The sequence below is a fragment of the Pelodiscus sinensis genome, chromosome 1 (genome assembly GCF_052426305.1).
Source record: "Pelodiscus sinensis isolate ZL-2025 chromosome 1, ASM5242630v1, whole genome shotgun sequence".
NCBI classification, from domain to species: domain Eukaryota; kingdom Metazoa; phylum Chordata; order Testudines; family Trionychidae; genus Pelodiscus; species Pelodiscus sinensis.
The window spans coordinates 307,780,277-307,800,715 of NC_143052.1; the positions used below are offsets into that span (position 1 = coordinate 307,780,277).

Consider the following 20,439-nt stretch of genomic DNA (forward strand, 5'->3'; position numbering starts at 1 on the left):
GGCAGGTATCCCAGTGCGCAAACTGCCAACATCCAGGGCTCTATTTTGGGACGATTGGGCAATGCAAAGTGGGGCAGAAATGAGTCATGTGGGGCTGACTGGGAGCAAAGGATCAACTTCCCCGCATTCAACTGTCTCCATCCCATAATGTTATATATATATATATCCCATAATTTCTGTGCCTTTTTAAAAAGTCCAATAAACCTCCATGGTCCTTCTTGCTGTCCTTCAGCTCTGATGGAAGCATGGAGCCTGCACAGCTCTGCAGTACTGTCACCACCATTGTGAGCACAGGATCCTCCAGTATTTGCTGAGCAGGAAAAAGTAATGAATCAGTTTGGTACATGACAATTTCTTGGAGGACACACAGCAAGAGCCAATTCAAGGTCATCAATGGTCTTCATAGAGCAGCTATAGATTGTGGAACACCACTTCTGGGCCCAAGAAATGAGCACTGACTGGTGGAATTGAATTGTGACGCAGGTTTCAGATGATGAGTAGTAGCTGCAGAACTTGCAAATGTACAAAGCTACATTCCCAGATCTGTGTGCCAGGCTCACCTCAGCCTTCCAGCACAGGAACACTTGAATGAGAACAGAGGAGAAGCAAGCTGCAATCACAAAGTGGAAACTTGAGGTGCCAGATTGCTACTGGACAGTGGGAAATCATTGTGAGTTCAAAAATCCACTGTGGGGGCCATTGTCATGCATGTGTGCAGGACCATTCAATCTTCTGCTGCTATGCTGGACTGTGACTCTCAAAATGTCCAAAACACAGGGGATGAATTTGTAGTAATGAGATTCCTGAAACATGGATGAGCAATAGATAACATACATATCCTTATTTTGGCGCCAGACCACCTTGCTAGAGAATACATCAACAAAAAGGGTTATTTTCTATGGTTATGCAAGCACTGGTGCCTCACCAAGGATGCTTCACTAACATCTGCGTTGCCTGGTCAGAGAAGATGCATGACACTTGCATCTTTAAGAACACAGGGCTATTCAGAAAGCTACAAGTAGGGGTTTTCTTTCCTGAACAGCAGATTACTACTGGCAATATTAAAATGCAAATGGTGATCCTGAGGGATCAGGCCTGCTCTTTGCTTCCTGGCTCATGAAGACGTACACTGGCCTCCTTAGCAGCATCAAGGAATGATTCAAATACTGACTCAGCCGATGAAGAATGAAAATTAAATGAGCTTTTGGTAGACTGCAGAGACACTGGCGTTGTTTATTCACAAGACTGGATCTAACTGAAAAAAATTTCCAAATGGTTATAGCTGCCTGATGTGACCTGCATCATATCTATGAAGCAATGAGTTGGCGGGACGGGAGAGGTTTAAACAGAAAGACACAAGGGCTACGTCTACACTGGCCCCTTTTCCGGAAGGGGCATGTAAATTTCATGAGTCGTCGTAGGGAAATCCGCGGGGGATTTAAATATCCCCCGCGGCATTTAAATAAAAATGTCCGCCGCTTTTTTCCGGCTTTTAAAAAAGCTGGAAAAGAGCGTCTACACTGGCCCCGATCCTCCGGAAAAAGCGCCCTACTTCAAAGTAGGAATAAGAGCCTCCGGAAAAGGGCGCTTTTTCCGGAGGATCGGGGCCAGTGTAGACGCTCTTTTCCGGCTTTTTTAAAAGCCGGAAAAAAGCGGCGGACATTTTTATTTAAATGCCGCGGGGGATATTTAAATCCCCCGCGGATTTCCCTACGACGATTCATGAAATTTACATGCCCCTTCCGGAAAAGGGGCCAGTGTAGATGAGCCCAAAAGGGCTATTGGAAGAGCTATATGGACCAGGAAGACTTTGAAAGAGCACTTTAACAATGAGCCACAGACAATATTGCATTGTGGTATATTGTGCTCGACTTGGTTCTTACGTTTTGTGATCTGGTAGGAACTGTTTGGTGCTTAATGTACATCTGTGAATATAACACTGACAATGTACCTATTAACTTGATAGTACTCTGATTAGTACACTGTGTTTATCACTGATCCTATGAGTTGGGTCACACTGTACAGTAATAAGAAAGTTGGTGCTTTCAGAACTGCTGGGCGCTCTGCAGCATACATTGGGAATTAATAAAGATGAATTATTTTCCAAATAATATAATTTTATTCAGTAACAAAACCAGAGCAAAGAAAAACCTGTTCAATGTAAAAGCAAATACATTAAAAACTTAACAAATGAAGGGAACAGAATTTTACCAGGGAAAGAACATTTGTGTCCATTCTACCTATAGATACAGCAACCACGGCTTTCCCATGTCAGTGTATGTGAAGCTGTGGTGATCTTCATGTCCCACTGGGTGAAGTGGCAGGAGTAGGGCAGCAGACCATGAAGTCAGATGGAATGATAAGGGGACGTAAGGAGGTGCTATAATAGAGTTCTTTGTGGGCTGAGAATGGCACTGAGCCCATGATTTTTGAACCTGTACGTCCGTAAGTGTCTGCAATATCTGTCTTTGCTGCCAAATAAGTCTCACTGTGTCCTGATGCATTTTCCTTTCCTTTTCCTGCCGGGACTTCTGTACCTTTCTCCTGTCCACATTTTCCTTTCTCAGGCTGTCTACCATATTCACGCCTCCAAGCCTTTTGCTCGCAGTCTGAAGCAGCACTGGTTTGCAGGTTCTCACTGAACACATAATCCCGAGTCTTCTCATTTCTCCATATCTGGTTCCTCAACTCCTCAAGGCTGCAACGGCAGCAGCTGCAGATAAAAGATGTAACAATGTAAAGTGGAAGTTAAGATACAGAACTCCCTTTCCTCACGCCTCTAAAGTCTTAAATAAGGCAGGCTTATTTGACACTTCTGCTTAGAGTGTTTGTGCACAGCACCACATACAGCGTCAGGCACAGTGACTGTGGTCCACCAAGAGGGAGGGAAAGACAGAGGGAATTGCTTGGCTTTGTAAAACTATGAGTATGTGGAGATGGCACTGAATACTGGCACCATTTTCCGCAGGTGATGGTGATTTTAGCTGATCTCTCACTCCTGAGGGTAACAGGCACAGCGAGCACAGTTGCTGCTGGTGTCCTGAAGCTGTCTGGGTCTGTATGCTACTAACCTGTTTACTGCAATCATGCTTACTGAAGTTATCACTGACTAGCATGGGAAAATGTCCCATTATAAGGCAACCATCCCTAGAAACCTTTGGCAGAGGATTGCACAGTGACTCCATGAAAGTTTAATTGGGATCTCTCAGGAGAATTCAAGGGCCATCTCTTTGTACATAAACAAATTGCTTTACATGTGCACCCCTACGCCCCTTGCTTAACTTTGGAGGGTAAGTAAAAGCAGATAGCAGTCTACCCATGACTGATGGGTATAAGAGGCTTGGGGAGTCTAAGCCTTCTCAAATAGGACAAGAAATTGTGGATGAAGAGCACTTTCCTTCGGAGGTGTGTCAGCCTGCTGCCTTTGCAATGCTGCTGTCAGAAGCTCCCAAGAAGTGTGGGGTCACCAGCACCAAGACCTTGGTTCATCCTGTGCCCTTCCCTGAGGCCCTGCTCCCATTCAACCTCTTGCTCTGTGGTCTCCCCTGCCCACTTCGCCTCTCCCTTCTGAGACCCCACCCTTGCTCTGCCTCTTCCTACCCTTGCTCTGAGTTTTTCTGCCCTTGCTCCACCTCTCTCCCTGTCACTCATCCTTAGGGCAAGAGAAGGTGGAAAGGAGCAAGTATCAGGGGGCTCGGGGAGAGAGGTGGAAAGGAGCAAGAGTGAGCAGAGGGAGTTGTCCCCAAGGGAAGAGGCACAGTATGGGAGAGCCATGGAGTAAGAGACAGGATAGGGGCAGGAAAAGGCAGAGCAGGGGCAGTGCCTCATGAGGAGAAGCTATGCAGGACCAAAGAGGAGGTGGAGTGTGGGTGAAGTCATAGTTCACGTGCCAATGGCCCCTTCCACTTTTAGGGAATTTCTGGCATTTGTGCTCAGCCTCCCCAAATGCAAGAGTCACTCACTGCCTCTGACAGTTGTACTGTTCCCTCTTCTAGGACAAGTAAATCAATAGGTGTGTCCTGTTAAGTTGTGATCACTGTAATGAGAAATAAATTTACACACCTACCCACAGATCTGCCCCTGCATCAGGCTTGCTCGAGATCAGCTGCTAGGACTGACTGGTCTGCAGTAGTCTCAAACAGGTCCTGGCTCACAGCATAGCAGGACTGCCCAGTCGCATGTGCCCCATCCTCCTCTTCCTCTTCCACCTCCTCCTTGTCCTCACTGTTCATGCGAGGGGCCTGTGAGTTGGGCTTCTTGGAGCAATTCATGGTGATGTGTGGGATCTCTGCCAAGTATAGCATGCAGCTCTTTGTAAAAGTAGTACATCTGTGACTTGGCACCAGGCACCAGGTGGAGTCTTGGTCTCCCTGGACTTCTGATATGCCTGACACAATTTCTTGGCTTTCATGTGGCACTGCTGCTGATCCCTGTCATACCCCTTGTCCAGCATAACCTATGCAATCTGCTAACATATGTCCAAGTTTCTGTAGCTGTGCTTGCACAGCCTCTTTTCCTCACAGGCCCAGGAGATTCAATATCTCCTGTCTACTCTAGGCAGGAGCATGTCTGACGTGTAGCCAGCATAGACAGATGGACAGTCATGCATAACAATGGAGAGTTGCCAGGTGTGTTCGCTGTGCTGGACAATCAGGAAAAAGCATTTTAAAAATTCACAGGATTTTACAAGGGATTGGGCCCTTATGGTCTTTATGACCCTCGAGTAGTGTAGTTCACAACTGTGACTAGAGCAATCAGCATTGGGCAGTGTGGAAAAGCTGCTGGAGATTGTTAGGATCCACACAGATAATGTAGGGTCTGCATTCATGCGACGCCATGCTCAGTATATCAACCATACCTCAACACTGTTAGGACAGGTTGTGTTAGTGCATTGCTGTAACGTGGCACATCGGTGGGAGACAAATTTACGTGCAGACATATGCACAACAACTAGGACAACACAAGGTGGCCTACTTTGACCTAACTTTGTAGTGTAACCTGGGTTTAAGATCACACATTACCCAAGCTGTCACTCCAGATTTCACCAATCAGATAAAAGATCTGCAAGATCAACTTTTCCTTTAAGCCTCTACTGCAAACCCAGGGCAAGGAAATCTCTTAGCACCATGCTGTGCATCATTCTGTATATTGCTGGAGTTCTGTTCCATGCTTTATACTGTACCAAGGAACAGACTATACACCATGCCCGTCTTTATCATGCATTCACTCACTTTTGTCTATCACAAAAGGCAATGCTTAATTTGTAATGAAAGAGGTGCTAGGGCTCAAGCAATTAAGTGCCAAAGCTCAAGCATTTTTTTTTTACATTCATGATTGATGTAGCAAGCTCTGAGGTACTGGAACTATGAACTGCCAAGGATACAGGTGCTGGAGCTCAGCTCTGGTGTAAATTGAGCACTGACTAAAGGAGAACCTCAAATGGAAAAACTAAATATTTTACACTAGCTCTGAAAGTTAGTGGAGAATAGTTGAGACTTTAGGCTCAGCCTGAGTAAAAGGGTGGCATGTAACTACTCTAGTGAAAGAGCAACTCCAAGACTTCTTTCTGGTTGGGGTGGAAGATGGACGGGAACAGGGTACAAAGCCAACTTTCCATCCAATGCTTTCACTTCCCTGCCCATTTGCCAGTGGGAAGTAGCTAGAGAAACCTCCTTATTCTGCTCAGCGAAATATAATGTCACAGTGCAGCCCCTCACAAGGCTTGAATGTATTAAATGGGATAATCACATTGGCAATTAGCTGACTGATATGGAAAAGTATTTGACATAAGCAACAAAGCATGAAACCCAGTGAAATATTGTAGAAAGCACCAGGTGTACAGATGAGAACACACAATTACAGAAATGAGATAGTAATTCCCCACTTCAGAATCTTCATAAAAATGTGTGCAACCTGCTTTTTCTGTAACAGGAGAAGGTGAACAATCTTCATGTTATTGTATTCAGAAGAACATGTTGCTTCAATTTTGAGTGTTCAGTTTTTGCTACCCTGCACTGGAAAACCATGGACCTTTTTGTTAGTTTATTTCAGCATGTAGCAAAACTATCCATTTATTTGTCCAAGAATTAAAAGATTATATTGAATTGTCTCTGTACTTGAGAGCTTATCTACACTGCCATATTTTGCCACCAAAATCTGCCTTTCGGTGACAAAACAGTGAGAGTGTTTACACTACAATGCAACTTTTGTCAGGAAAAACACACAAATAACTTACAGCCCTGAGAGAGACTTTTGTCTTTTCCTCTCCCTTTATTGTCAGTGTGGCTCTGCTATTTGTTTTGTCAAGAGAAATGGCTTCCGCTAGCATTTCACAATGTCTGCCCTAATGGCTACGCTCAAGGTTTTGTGATCTCTGCTGCCCTGCAGGTATGCACTGCTCCTCTTTCAAAGCTCCAGGAAGTATCTGACAGCTGAGTGAGCTGCTCCATTTGGGGAACAAACAAAGAGCAAATAACTGGAATGCTTCTGTTCTACTCTGCTAGGAACACAGTGGCAGGCAGACTGTTGCTGCAGCAGGAGGGATGGAGAGACTGCTGTGTTGCTTTGACATTCCTTAGCATGGAGAACTCATAAAGCTATGAGGAAATCCATAGAAGCACAGGGATCAGCTCTGCCTTTCCACAACACTGCACTGTGGGATGCTTACCCACATTACTTTGTTCTTATCTGTCATCAGAGTGCTAGCAATGTGGCCATGAAATGTGGATAATGGGAGGCAGAAAAACTGGTTTCACTATTTTTCACTTTTGGTGATTTTTGCATGTCAACAGCAGAAATGGCAAGTTTCAGTTGCACAGGGTTTGTTGTTGACCTTCAAGCCCTCCAATAACTCAGCACTGGAAGGATTCACAGATCCATTTTTGATTCTACAGTCCATGTCCAAATTATTTGTCTTTTTAATTGTACACTTCTTTTTCTTTATGCATTTCAAAATATACTCAGAGATTCATAATTTTGGCCAAAATATGTGAAGCAATCTCACGGTATTGATCAAAAGTTCTTCTTTAGATATTTATCTTTATTTCTAGTTTTAAAATAATAAACTCAGCATGGTTTCCAAAGCTTCCTTCTCTAATATTTTTCCTAATCTTGCATAAGGCTGGGTTTTTTGTTCATTTTGGTTTTGGGGTTTTTTGTGGCTGGCTATTCATTCACTGTTAGCTTACCTCCAGAAACACCTCCTGTGTTCTTGAATCTTTATTCTGCTGGTTGATTAAAATGCATGTAATCTCTGATATATGTTGGCTTGTTGCAGAAGTGAAAGTCATTGCTGTAATAGCAAAAGCTGCAAAACCAAAATGGAAAACAAATATAGATTTAGTCATGTTTCTATGTGGGGGTGGGGATAATCATGATTTTAATGAAAATAAAATGTAACAAAACCTATATATAGTGAGATTTTTTTTACAAAAAGAAAGCAAAAGTCCATGTACATAAATACACTTGTACAATCTGTTTTTGTATTTGCAAACTGGGTGATTGTCTGACTGCTGCCTATGGATCATGAAGAGTGTTTTAGAATCCAAACTCCTGCAAAGAGAAAAGCCTGTTACAAACTATGTGCCATATCTTCTAGTTCTCTTATGTGTCAGAATCTCTTAAAGGTTCATGCTGTGTATGTCTCAGCAGCATCAGATCAGAATCTCTCAGTGCATGAGAGTCAGCTAATGTATCAACTTGCCCGTTGTCATTGAGGTGATTCACCTGTCACCCTGGAACCTATGTTGCTCCTGCTCAGAGTAGCAGCAAAGTGAATCCCCATATATATCCTGGTCCCTGTCCCAGCTTACCCATAGAATCCTGCCTACCAATTCTCTTTCTTGCAGCACTAGGCAGGGCAGAACTTAGCCCTACATAGCAAGGGTACGTCTACACTACAGCGCTAATTCGAACTAACGCGTCTAGAACTAAAAACTAGTTCGAAGTAGCGTTTTGCTAATTCGAACTAGCATGTCCACATTGAGTAGACCCTGAACAGGGCTTAAGGATGGCCGGAAGCAGTGCCGGCAGGGCATCAGAGGAGGACTTAAAGCGTGGAGCTGCTGTCTCAGGCTAGCTGAGGGCTGCGCTTAAAGGGACCCGACCCCCACCCCGGACAGACAGTTCTCAGGGGTGCCCTGCTTGAAAACCAGTCCTGGCTTGGAGTGCCCGGAGTGCCCACACTGGGCACATCACACCTCGGCCATCAGACCGGCTGCACTTGCCGCAGGCTGCCATCTGGGGAGAGGGGGCAATTGAAGGGCTGCAGGAGAGCTTCCACCCCCAGAAGTCCACAGAGCCAGCCCAGTCCTCCCCATCGGGGGCTCGTACCCCATTCCTCCCTCACCTCCTTCCACTTACCCCTCCCTAGCCCCCATTCCTGATGTACAAAATAAAGATAACGTTTCTTCCAACATTGACTCTGTCTTTATTGAACAAAACTGGGGGAGACTGGGAAAAGGAGGTGGGAGAAAGGAAGAGAAAGGCTGGGAGAGGGGAGGGCAACTAACATGATCAGGGGTTGGGAACAGGTCCCAGATGAAGAAAGGCTACAGAGACTGGGACTGTTCAGCTTAGAAAAGAGGAGATGGAGCGGGGACAGGATAGAGGTCTCTAAAAGCAGGGGTTGGGTGGAGAGGGTGCATTCATAAAAGTTCTTCCTGAGTTCCCCTAAAGAAGGACTAGAGGACACGAAAGGAAAGGAATGGGTAGCAGGCTTGAAACTAGTAAGAGAAAGTTGTTCTTCTTCCCAAAGCAAATAGTTAACCTGTGGAACTCCTTGCTGCAGGAGGCTGTGAAGGCTACAACTAGAACAGAGTTGAAAGGGAAGTGAGATCAAGTGATGGAGGTTGGGTCCATGGAGTCCTATTAGCCAGAGGGTAGGAGTGGTGTCCCTGCCCAAAGTTTGTGGAAGGCTGGAGAGGGATGGCACGAGACAAATGGCTTGGTCACTGTCTTCGGTCCATCCCCTCCAGGGTCCCTAGGGTTGGCTGACAGACAGGCTACTGGGCTAGATGGACCTTTGGTCTGACCCAGGACGGCCATTGTAAGCTCAGGGCTCAGGGTCGGGGGTCTCAGTGGACCCCCTTGATTATCATGCACACCTGGTCCTGGGTGGCCAGGCTGGCAGCTCTCCTGCCCTAGACGGCCACTTTCCTGTGCCTAGTGCGGAGATCGTGGACGAGGTCCACGATGTCCGCACTAGCCCAGGAAGGTGCCCGCCTCTTGCGGTCCCAGGCAAGCTCCCGGGAGCCGCCAGCCTGGTCCCGGGAAAAGGGGGTGGGCTGGGGGACATCGGGTGGCTGGCTCGAGCCGTGCCAGGTGCAGGGTCTGCTGGCTGGGTGCTGGCAGGCTTGCACCTGGCACGGGCACCGTAGCCAACCCGTGCCCCTTTAAGGAGTCCGGGGCCAGGAGGGGGGCAGATGAGTTTCCCTGGTGTTGGCCAGAGTGGCCACCAGGGAAACCTGGGGAGGGCTAGCCTCCCACTAGTTCGAATTAAGGGGTTACACACCCCTTAATTCGAACTAGTAAGTTCGAACTAGGCTTAATCCTCGTAAAATGAGGTTTTCCTAGTTCGAACTAAGCGCTCCGCTAGTTCGATTCAAATTCGAACTAGGAGAGCGCTAGTATAGCGCCTATGAATGTTAGTTCGAACTAACATCCGTTAGTTCGAACTAACATTGTAGTGTAGACATACCCCAAGTGATTACTCCTAATGATTTACAGTTCTCCTTATGATCTTAAAGATAGGCTTAAAGGGTCATAAACAACATTATATCCCCGTCTGTGAGCAACCCCTGTGCAGCCATGCCAATGCAGGGGGGAGAGTAAAAAGCTTCCCTCTTACACAGTTACTCCCTGTGCTCCCTGCATTCTGGGGATCAAAGTACCATTGCTCCTGCTTTTCCTGGGAAGCAAGATGCTAGAAATGAAACAGGGAATAACAAGAAGGAGAAAAGACCCTGGATTTCCCCTTCCAACCTACAACAGCCCATGAAATCTGGCAAGGACACTAAGGGCTAACATCCTGATTCATCCCAATGGATAGAGCGAATTACACTCTGCATACTCCCAAGCAATAGCACCAGAAATATTCTGCTTGCTGTGAGGTACCATCCCTTTTGTGCTCTAGATGGTGTGGTATGGCCCTGTACTATCCCCATGCAGGGCCACGACTTAAAGAAACAGTCTACCCCTATAGGTATACAGTAAGCCAAGACCTAAGCATGCACAGAAACAAGAAAAAGAGAAGTAAAAATAAGGAACTAACTCAGAGGAGATATCTGTGTGTGATTTTGATAAGCTCCTCAAATGTATAAATAAGCCTGGGATCCCAAAATAACATTATAGAGCTGTTTTTTCAAAACACTTAGAAAGCCTCTGCTGCAGTGTTTACATTGATTCTTAAGGTGGATAGACTTGACACAAGAATCTGAAGTTAAAGAAGGAAAATTGAGGTGAGGTATTAGGAAAATGCAGTCGCAGCAAGTATAAAAGAGCGGTGAAACACAATATCAAACAAAGTGATGGAGGCACCAGAATTACAGATAGTCGAAGACACTTTAGATTATTGTCTCTCAACCTTTCCAGACTATTGTCCCCAATTCAGGAGTCTGATTTGTCTTGTGCAGCCCAAAGTTTCATCTCACTTTAAAAACTACTTGCTTACAAAATCATACATAAAAACACAAAAGCGTCACAGCACAACCAAGAAGGTTGGTGGCTACCGGCGGCCTAATATAATGAATGCCACTCAAAATGGGGTAGGATCAGCAGCTAAAATAGCGAAAGAACAAGTTAAAAATTACTTAGACAAGTTAGATATTTTCAAGACACTGGGGCCTGATGAAATGCATCCCTGAATACTCAAGAAGCTGACTGAGAAGATATCTGGGACATTAGCTATTATTTTTGAAAAATCATGGAAGATGAGAGAGATTCCAGAAGCCTGGAAAAAAGAAAACAGAGTGCCCATCTATAAAAAGGGAAATAAGGACAATCCAGGGAATTACAGACCAGTCATCTTAATGACTCTACCAGAAAAACGAACGGAGCAAATAATTAAGGGAGGAATTTGCAAACATCTAGAAAATAATAAGGTAGCAGTCAGCATAGATTTGTCAAGAAAAATCATGTCACACCAAGTTGATAACTTTCTTTGACAGGGTAACAAGCCTTGTGGATGGCAGAAGTTGTAGATGTGGTATATCCAGACCAGGGGTGGGAAAATACCAGCCTGTGGGCCGGATCCGGTCTGCCAGTGTTTGCTTCTAGGGGGCTGCCACGGCTATATTTACCTGCACTTCCACGGGTAAGAGTGATTGCAGCTCCCACTGGCCAATGGGTGCTGCAAGAAGTAGTCTAATGGAAGCTTCCATCGCTGGTACCTGCAGACACACAGCTAAATATAGTGATGGCGGCCCGCCAGGAGCCAACCCTGGCACCTGCCACTGTTTTATTGCCCTCCCTGATCTATACTTCAAGAAGGCTTTTGATACTGTCTCACAAGACCTTCTCACTAACAAACTGGAAAAATACAACCTAGGTGTAGCTATGATAAGGTGGGTGCATAACCAGTTGGATAACCATTCCAGAATGTAGTTATAAATGGTTCACAGCTCTCCTTGGCTGGAAACAGTGAACTGCAACCAATTATAGCTGCGAGGCTCTATGGCTTCGGACACTTGAATAAATAAAGCATTGCGGGCCCGCCAGTAGCTTATCCGGACAGGTCTGTGACTCAAGTTTGAAAACTGGTGCCTTAAATGACTGCTTCTGGAACCCACAAGAGGAGAGGCAATTCTTGATTTAGTCCTAAGTAGAATGCAAGATCTGATCCAAGTGGTGAATATAGTTGGACAGCTTGGAAATAGAGACCATAATATAATTAAATTTAATATCCCTGTGATGGGAAGCATACTACAGCAGCCCAACACTGTGGCATTTAATTTCAGAAAGGGGAACTACATAAAAATGAGGAGGTTAGTAAAACAGAAATTAAAAGGTACAGTGCCAAAAGAATAATCACTGCAAGCTGCATGGAAACTTTTCAAAGACACCATAATAGAGGCCCAACTTAAATGTACGCTCAAAGTTAAAAAAAAATCACAGTAAGAGAACCAAAAAAGTGCCATCATGGCTTAACAGACAAGTAAAAGAAGCAGAGAGAGATAAAAAGACATAATTTAAAAAGTGAAAGCTAAATCCTGGTGAGGAAAATAGAAAGGAGCATAAACTGTCAAATGAAGTGTAAAAATATAATTAGCAAGGCTAAAAAGGAATCTGAAGAACAGTTACCCCAAAATTCAAAAAGTAAAAGCAATACTTTTTTTAAGTACATCAGAAGCAGAAAGCCTGCTAAACAATTAGTGGGGCCATTGGACAATTGAGATGCTAAAGGAGCACTCAAAGACAATAAAAGAAACTAAATGAATTCTTTGCATTGGTCTTCACGGCTGAGTATGTTAGGGAGATTCCCAAACCTATGTCATACTTTTTAGGTGACAAATCTGAGGAATTGTCTCAGACTGAGATGTCACTAGAGAAGGTTTTGGAACAAATTAGTAAACTAGATAGTAACAAGTCACCAGGACCAGATGGCATTCACCCAAGAGTTCTGAAAGAACTCAAATGTGAAATTGCGGAACTATTAACTGTGGTTTGTAACTAATCCTTTAAAAACTTCTGTACCAAATGCCTGGAAGATAGAGAATGTGACACCAATTTTCAAAAAGGACATTAGAAGTGATCATGGCAATAACAGACTAGTAAATCTAACTTCAGTACTAGGTAAATTGGTTGAAACTATAGTAAAGAACAGAATTGTCAGACACATAGATGAATATAATTTGCTGGGGGAAAGTCAAAATGGTTTCTATATATGGAAATCATGCCTCACTAATCTACTAAAATCCAGTGGGTATAGTATACTTAGATTTCCAGAAAGCCTTTGACAAGGTCCCTCACCTGTGGGCACTAGGAGTTATTTCAAAGTAAGTTATTTTGAGATAATAACTCCCAAAATAACAATTTTGAAATAGCACTATTCGTCTTCACAAGCAGGAGTTATTATTTCAAAATAGCAAGCCCTTTATTTTGAAATAAAAGGCTTGGTAGTGTGTATGCTCGCTTTGTTATTTCAAAATAATGCCTAGTGTAGACATGCCCAAAGGCTCTTAAACAAAGAAAGCAGTCATAGGAAAAGAAGGAAGGTCCTCTCGTGGCTTGATAACTCGACGAAAGATAGGAAACAAAGGGCAAGAATAAATGGTCAGTTTTCAGAATGGAGAGAAGTAACTAGTGGCATCCCGCAGGGGTGTGTACTAGCACCAATCCTATTCAACAAAACAGTGAGGTGGCAAAATTTGCAGATGATAGTAAACTGCTCAAGATACAGTGAAGCCTTTGTTATCCGGCACTTTGTTAACCAGAAAACTTTGTTAACCAGCATTACCCCCAGCCACAATACTGTCACATCTTCAGGCGCACAGACCTGGCTTGGTTTACCGTGATTGGCTTAACAATTGGTGGAGCCAATTGCCCTGCATTTGTGGAGAGGATGTCAGAGGTGTATTACCCTGGGGGAGCATGTGTACTGAACTACAGGTTAAATCTCCGTAAACCAGGACTCTCTCATCTGGCAACGTCTGTGGTCTGGCAGGACCCCAGATGTTGCTGAATGAGAGAGCCCCGGGGTAGAAGGGCCAGCTGCTGAGAGCCCTGCACACAGTGAGGCTGGTGGTAGTGGAGCCAAGGCCTTAGAAGCCTGCTGGCAGTAGTAGAGTAGTGGCAGCCTGGCAACCCAGCTGGGTCCGGGGGAGCCCATGTGCTCTGGCCCTGCAGCAGGATTGTGCAGCGATAGCCTGAGAGGGGCTGTGTGCCCCTGGTTGGCAGCAAGGCGAGGTAGTGGCAGCATACCAGGGGAAGCATGTCTGGAGCCGCAGCAGCAGAGATGTGGCAGCAGAACTGGGACCACAGCCACTCAACTGGGGCTGCGGCAGGTCAGCAGCCCAATTGGGGCTGAATGTCAGCTGGCAGCAGGGCTGGTGCTATGGCAGTGGGGCCAGTGCTGCATGCTGCTGTGCCAGTAGTGGGGCTGGAGCAGCAGCTATGACAGGGAGGATGGAGCAGCTATGTCGCCCGGCCGACAGCGGGGCTAAAGGAGCTGGCAATGGGGAGGGGCAGCAGGCTGAGGGGGCAGGTAGCCGGGACCTTCCTAGTCTGGCAAATTCCCTCATCCAGGACCACTCAGATCCTGAAGGTGCCAGACCAGTGAGGTCCAACCTATATTAATGATATTATGTGCACTGGTCTCTGAAGCTAGGCAGGTACACTGGCTTGAATTTAAGACAAGGGGGCAATGGATGGACCCTTTCTTGTTGCCATCCCTCTAGGTGGCTTGCACCTTAAGAGACAATTGGAGGAGCAGTCCCTGTGCTCAGAAAGCAGAGTCAATAATTGAACGTGGCCATACTTTAGGACACCATATCAGTCCTGCCAACTCAAAAGGTAAAAAATCATAAGACCGGACCACCTCATGAGATCAAACTCATGAGCCAGGTTCCAAAAGATTATGAGATTGGACACACAAATTATTTTTGGGAAGTTCTATGGTCTGTGTGATCACTTAGTTTGACCTCCTGTAAACAATAGTCTATTCTGGCCTTGCAAACTATGAATCAGGTTAGAAATACTGATGATGAAAATGTAAAACAGAGAAGGGCTCACTATGTATTCCATGATATTTAATATTGTATTCAGCAGCACAGTTGACTTGCCCTTAATAAATAGTTTTTGCAAACAAATCTGACAAACTTCATGGTATATCAAAAAGCCTACGACTGACATTTTTTTATTCCCAAATTTAGTGCTTTTAATTAGGTACCTTTCCATGCCCAGTCTTCACAGTCTGGCAGGCAGTGGAAAACATGCTCCACTTTCTTTAGAAATAAATTTTAGAAGTGTGTTTTTTTCTCCAAATGTAATTTGCTACATTTGGGTTGAAAGATTTAGCTGGAATGAGTGAGTCAAGTGAAAAGGGAGACAGTGCGGTGGGGGTGGGGCCTGAGCAGAGTGGGTGAAGTACAGGGGGGCCCTAAGGAGCTTGCCTCCCCATGCAACAGCTTCATTCACCTTCAAGGGAGTAGGGCTAGCTCAACTATATATGCAGAGCCAGCCTCTAGTTGCAGAGAAGATTGGCTAACAGTTTCTTTGGGGAGGGGTGAGGCAGGCAGATGGATGCCCCTTATTACTGCTTCATAAAAGAAGCAGTCTGCATCCACAGCATTTTTGCTGAAGATCTGCCCCCATTCCTTGATGTTGATGATGTACTGGTAGAATCAGTGGCAGTGTACCCTCTTACCAGTAGGTGGAGATCCTGCTCTGCTTCTTGTATGTACAAAGGTAGAAGGAAGACTTCCTTCTTTCATCTTCTTCCTGCACCAACCTACTTCTTGAATTGTCAACAGGATTTGGTTCCTGCTGTTGAATGCCAGACCATTTCACTGTAGTCAAAGATCTGTACATGCAACAAGGTTCATAACATAAAATAAATAAAACAAGCTAGTGTACATGTAATCCCAAGTTGTAAATCTGATAGAAAAAATGATGGCTCAGATTGGGAAGACAAGAAACGATGGAAGTCTTAGATAAGCATCTCACCTTCATGAACAGTACACATTAGGCCTGATATGCATGAATTCCCTTTCAAAGCCTCTGAAGTGCTAAGCTTGGAGTTTGACTACATACAATTCAGCTCCCTTTCATGAATGGGAGCCGAAATAAACCCAATAATATGGTGTTCTCTTATTTTGAGACCCTGAGCAAGATTCAGAAGATGTGTAATTTACATCTTCCCTCTCCCTTTGCACATAAGTAAAGCCTACTTGGACTGTCATACACACTATGAGCTTAAGTCAATCCTAGAGAAATCAGGCACAACAGTCATTGAAAGATACACTCACTTAGTTTGAGGCTGACACATTGGCTGAAACCTTAACCCTTTTACAGTCAATGGGCGTTTTGCCTTCAATTTTTGTGAGGCCTGTATTTCACCCATTATATTTTTCTGTATGCTAAATTTGACCTCTTTAAGTTATTTATGAAACATGAAAATTATTTCGTACACCCTATAATTAAAATTCTTTTGTATATTTCCTTTATGAGGTTTGCTTCAGACGGAGCAGTGTGTATTGAATATGTATACATCCCTTTGATGTCTTTGAAGTTATGAATAGTTTCATAGCTCACAACTAGTTTTACCAGTTCACTCTCTGATTGTACGCTAAAGATTTGCATTCCATTTTTTTTCTTAACAAAAATTACTTGTAAATGCTTTCTTAAATCTTGTCTATACAAAATTTATGCATGAATTAACTAAATCACTCATTATCCAAATAACTACAAATTAGTTAAATAGGAGCACAAATTCTGTAGATCTGCTCTTTGACTGTAAATTCATCTGGACACCATATTTATATAAATATGACATCACCAAATATTGATTTAATATTTAGAAACCAGACCTGTTCCTATTTTTTTCTTTAACACTGGCATTTTTGGCTAACTGCTCTATATCAAACACTCTCTGGTTTTCATTCAAAGGTATCAGTCTTAGTGTATTATCTCTGTTTGGGAGGATCCCAAAGGCCAAAATAAAATTCCAGCTCAGCACTACCATGTTCTTGCCTATTTTATTGGACTTTACCAATTCTTGAAGAGATTTTATTGGACTCCCATTTTATTGGACTCCCATTCTTGAAGAGATACTAAAGCAGTTTAATATACAAAATAGTAAATCTCTCCTGGCTATCCTGACAATGAACATCTCCAGTTTGTCCAGATCATTGGGCCTTCTCCTATGCCTGAATCTAAAGCAGAGCTACCCAACTTTGGAAGCCCCAGGGGCTACAATGATACTCACAGCATATGCCAAAGACCGCAACTTAAGTGCTGTAGCATATACATGCAAATATATATCCAAATAACTTCTTTTACACTGATGGGCATGAGTACAAAGATTAAGGCAAGACTACACAACATGCAGGCCCCATTTAAGTCAGTTCTGCTGATATTAATAAAAATACAATATTTACCCAATTTCCACTCATATGACAGCACTTTTAATGAGCTATGACAGTCAAGGAATTTAACTACTAAAATGCATATCAACAGAAGACCATTATATTGACTCACCATTGTGGAGTGTGTTCCCAGTGGAGGCCATGTTCAAAGGACCCCACCCGCGAGCCACACGTTGAGCCCTGAGTAAAGCCAAACCGCACCATGGGCTGCAAACAAACGGGTCGCAGGCTGCATGCAGCCCATGGGCCATGTGTTGAGTAGGCCTGATCTAAAGGATCTCTTCTCAGAATATATGAAGGAAAAGCAGCAGCTCCTGTCCAGCCTACTTCAGGAACAGCACTTTCAGCCCTTTCCTACACACATGGCTGTCAAGCCTGTAACAACCATATCAAAGCTCTGCTCAGTAATCAGTTTTCAATCTTCCTAAAACCTCTTCTCATTCTCCACTATCATCAGCTAGGCAATAGCTGTGGGGGAAGAGGAATGTACTCCTTCACCTCCCACTCCTTCCACATACTCTTAACTCATTATCAGTAGCCTTTTCCTAATCATTATTTCCAATAGTTTGGCCTTCACCTTTAGCCTTACCTATTCTTAGTACCCTGGGTATAAATTTCATCCATTTTTATTTAGCACCATGGATATAAATTTAATCCATTCATATTTCTCAGTAAAAGTATTCCTTTTTACTACTGTGCCTTCCTTCGAGAAGGCCAGTTAATGGTCATGTATAAACTTCATCACAGCCAGATTCATAATTAGTAATAGAGATGTAGCCGTGTTAGTCTAGTCTAGCTGAAACAAAAAACAGGACTACGTAGCACTTTAAAGACTAACAAGATGGTTTATTAGGTGATGAGCTTTCGGTCTGGCCCACAAAAGCTCATCATCTAATAAACCATCTTGTTAGTCTTTAAAGTGCTATGTAGTCCTGTTTTTTGTTTCAGATTCATAATTACTTAGTGATTTTAAATATGTGATCCCACTTCAGGCTTTTCATTTTTTTCCTTTGTCAGTGGCACCTATTTCTACATTTGTTTTTCAATGATACACCTGGCTAGGTGCCAGGAGACCTGGAGCCTTTGTTTGCTTTGCCATTGACTTAATGTGCATCCATGGACAAGTTCTTTTACATTGATTTCCTTCTCTGGGACAATGAGGACAATGACAACACAAAGTTCAATAGTATTTATCATGTGATTCCACTGCATATGTAGTTCAAACTTGTATCGGATTTTTTTTCCTGCTATTTTTCATTGCAAACTTGTAACTAATTTGCTGTTTGTCATGCCTATTCCTGTTTCAGCAGGTTTCTTTTTGCCACTGAATGAATATATGTTTTGAATTATTTTGTATAGGTTTTCATGATTTTTGGCTTCTCTTTCTAATATCTCCAGGTACATAGGAGTTGCCATAGCTCTGGTAACAAGTAGCTGCTTTTCATGAGAGAATGTATGCATTTTGATCAGCTTGGACCCTTTTTTTTCTTAAATTCTTTCAGAATTCTTGGACAAATACATAGATTTCAAGGCCAGAAGGGAGCATTGTGCTCATCTAATCTGACATCCTGCATAATACAGGCCATCAAACTTCCCCACAGTAATTCTTGGAGCAGATCTTTTAACAAAACATTCAATCTGGTTTTAAAAATTGCCAGAGACAGACAATCCACCATGACCCTTGGTCAATTGTTCCAATGATTAATTATGCTCACAGATAAAAAATGTTCACCATATTTCCAATCTGAGGTTCTTTTTACCCAAACCTTCATCTATCTTTCATCTTATTAAGCTAATTATCTTTCAGTCTCTGTGATTCTGCATCTTAAATATTATCAGGTACATTTCTCAAGCTACCATACTGTTATTTTGCTTGTGAGAGTTGGGTGAATATCATGCTCCTATTGAACTAAATGACAAAATTTATTTTGGCTACAATGGGAACATATTGGGCCCAATACTGCAGTGAGTTCTGTGCAGTAGACCTCTATGCCCACATGAAGCCCTGCTACAGTCAGCAGCACTCTGTGACCTGACAGCTGTTTTCAATTAATTTTAATTTATAAACATTTATTTGGACTGCTGGATAGTTCCCTGCTTGGAAAGTAGGGTAAGAGCGGCAGAAAGCGCCACCGACCAGTGCTGAAATAGCTCAAAAGTTTGTCTCATTCATTAACAAAAGTTAGTCCAATAACTACTTATCTCTGCTATCCTCTGGAACCAACACAGCTACAACACTGCAAACAAGAAATAGTAATTTGGCATTTTGTGGAAGGGTTTAACAGTGACTATTTCTTCTTCAGACCCTCACTGTCCATATCCCCATAACTGCTTCTGTTCATCTTCTATCCTCACAGCATTTCTTATTTTGATTCTCCATATAAACCAGTCCCTTATTACACCTTGATTCAGGGACATAGGGTATTACCTATGTGTGTGAGTAGGGAGCTGGTAAATGGCTGTGGCAGACATCATTTGAAAAGGCAAACTAGCCAATCATCATGTGACTTTGGACCATTAGTGTTCTTGGCTATATACAGTGATTTGCTTATGGGAACTGAGCATGTGTCTGTTCCATGAGGACCATGCAATGTATTCAGTTTAATACCAAATAATTTGTTACAAATCTACTAGCTTTACCTTATGAGAATTTTTTACATTGTTTATTAAAAGGATATAAAAATATCCTTAATGTTTACACACTCAGGGTTCAGTTCTTTTACAAGAATAGCTCTACTGATGTTAATGGAGCTGCTAACATATGATATAGTCACATGAGGAAGGGCTGCGGGGTCTGAGCCATTATAACTTGCCACCAAAGAGAAAAGGTTCCATGAAATAGAGAAATGAAAACACAAGAATATATGTCACTGACAGCTGCTGAAGAAATGATACTCTTTGTCATCCTAGTACTGTATACATTTCCCTTTTGAATTAAAATAATAATTTCCATTACAGCTAGTTTTCTTGTCTTCTGTTTGTTGGAGATGGGGGAAGAAGCCTAACAGCAAATTAAGAACAACACTAAAATGCATAAAAAGAAGTAAAATAATGCTAACCTAATACATCATGTCATTACACTAATGAACCAGAAAATTGTAAAGCAATAGTAGTTATAAAATAATTTTATGAGTGTAAAATTAAATATGTTTACACCATAAAGGAGCACAGTATAAGCCAATAAGGACTCGTCCAAAACATCTTTATATCTCACACATCAAGAAAACCTTACTTATACAATTAAACCGATACTGTAAAAGGAAGTGTAATTATTGTTCTACTTTGCAATACATCCAAGTCTTTTCTGTTTGCTTTTTTAAGCACTGTGGTTTCCAAGAATGTACCCTGGAAATGGCAT

General features: G+C 43.1%; 1 protein-coding gene across 3 annotated transcripts in view; it reads right to left on the minus strand.

Moving 5' to 3' along the window:
• The window catches only part of FLT3 (fms related receptor tyrosine kinase 3), a 97,048-nt gene that overhangs the window by 54,920 nt on the left and 21,689 nt on the right, over positions 1 to 20,439 (minus strand). For 2 of the 3 annotated variants that reach the window (XM_075919216.2, XM_075919215.2), the window contains one exon: positions 7,188 to 7,306. In XM_075919216.2, the coding sequence (XP_075775331.2) occupies positions 7,188 to 7,306 (119 nt within the window). Of the gene's footprint in view, positions 1 to 7,187; positions 7,307 to 15,361; positions 17,957 to 20,439 lie in introns of those variants that run through there. The other variant, XM_075919214.2, reaches the window with a different exon arrangement.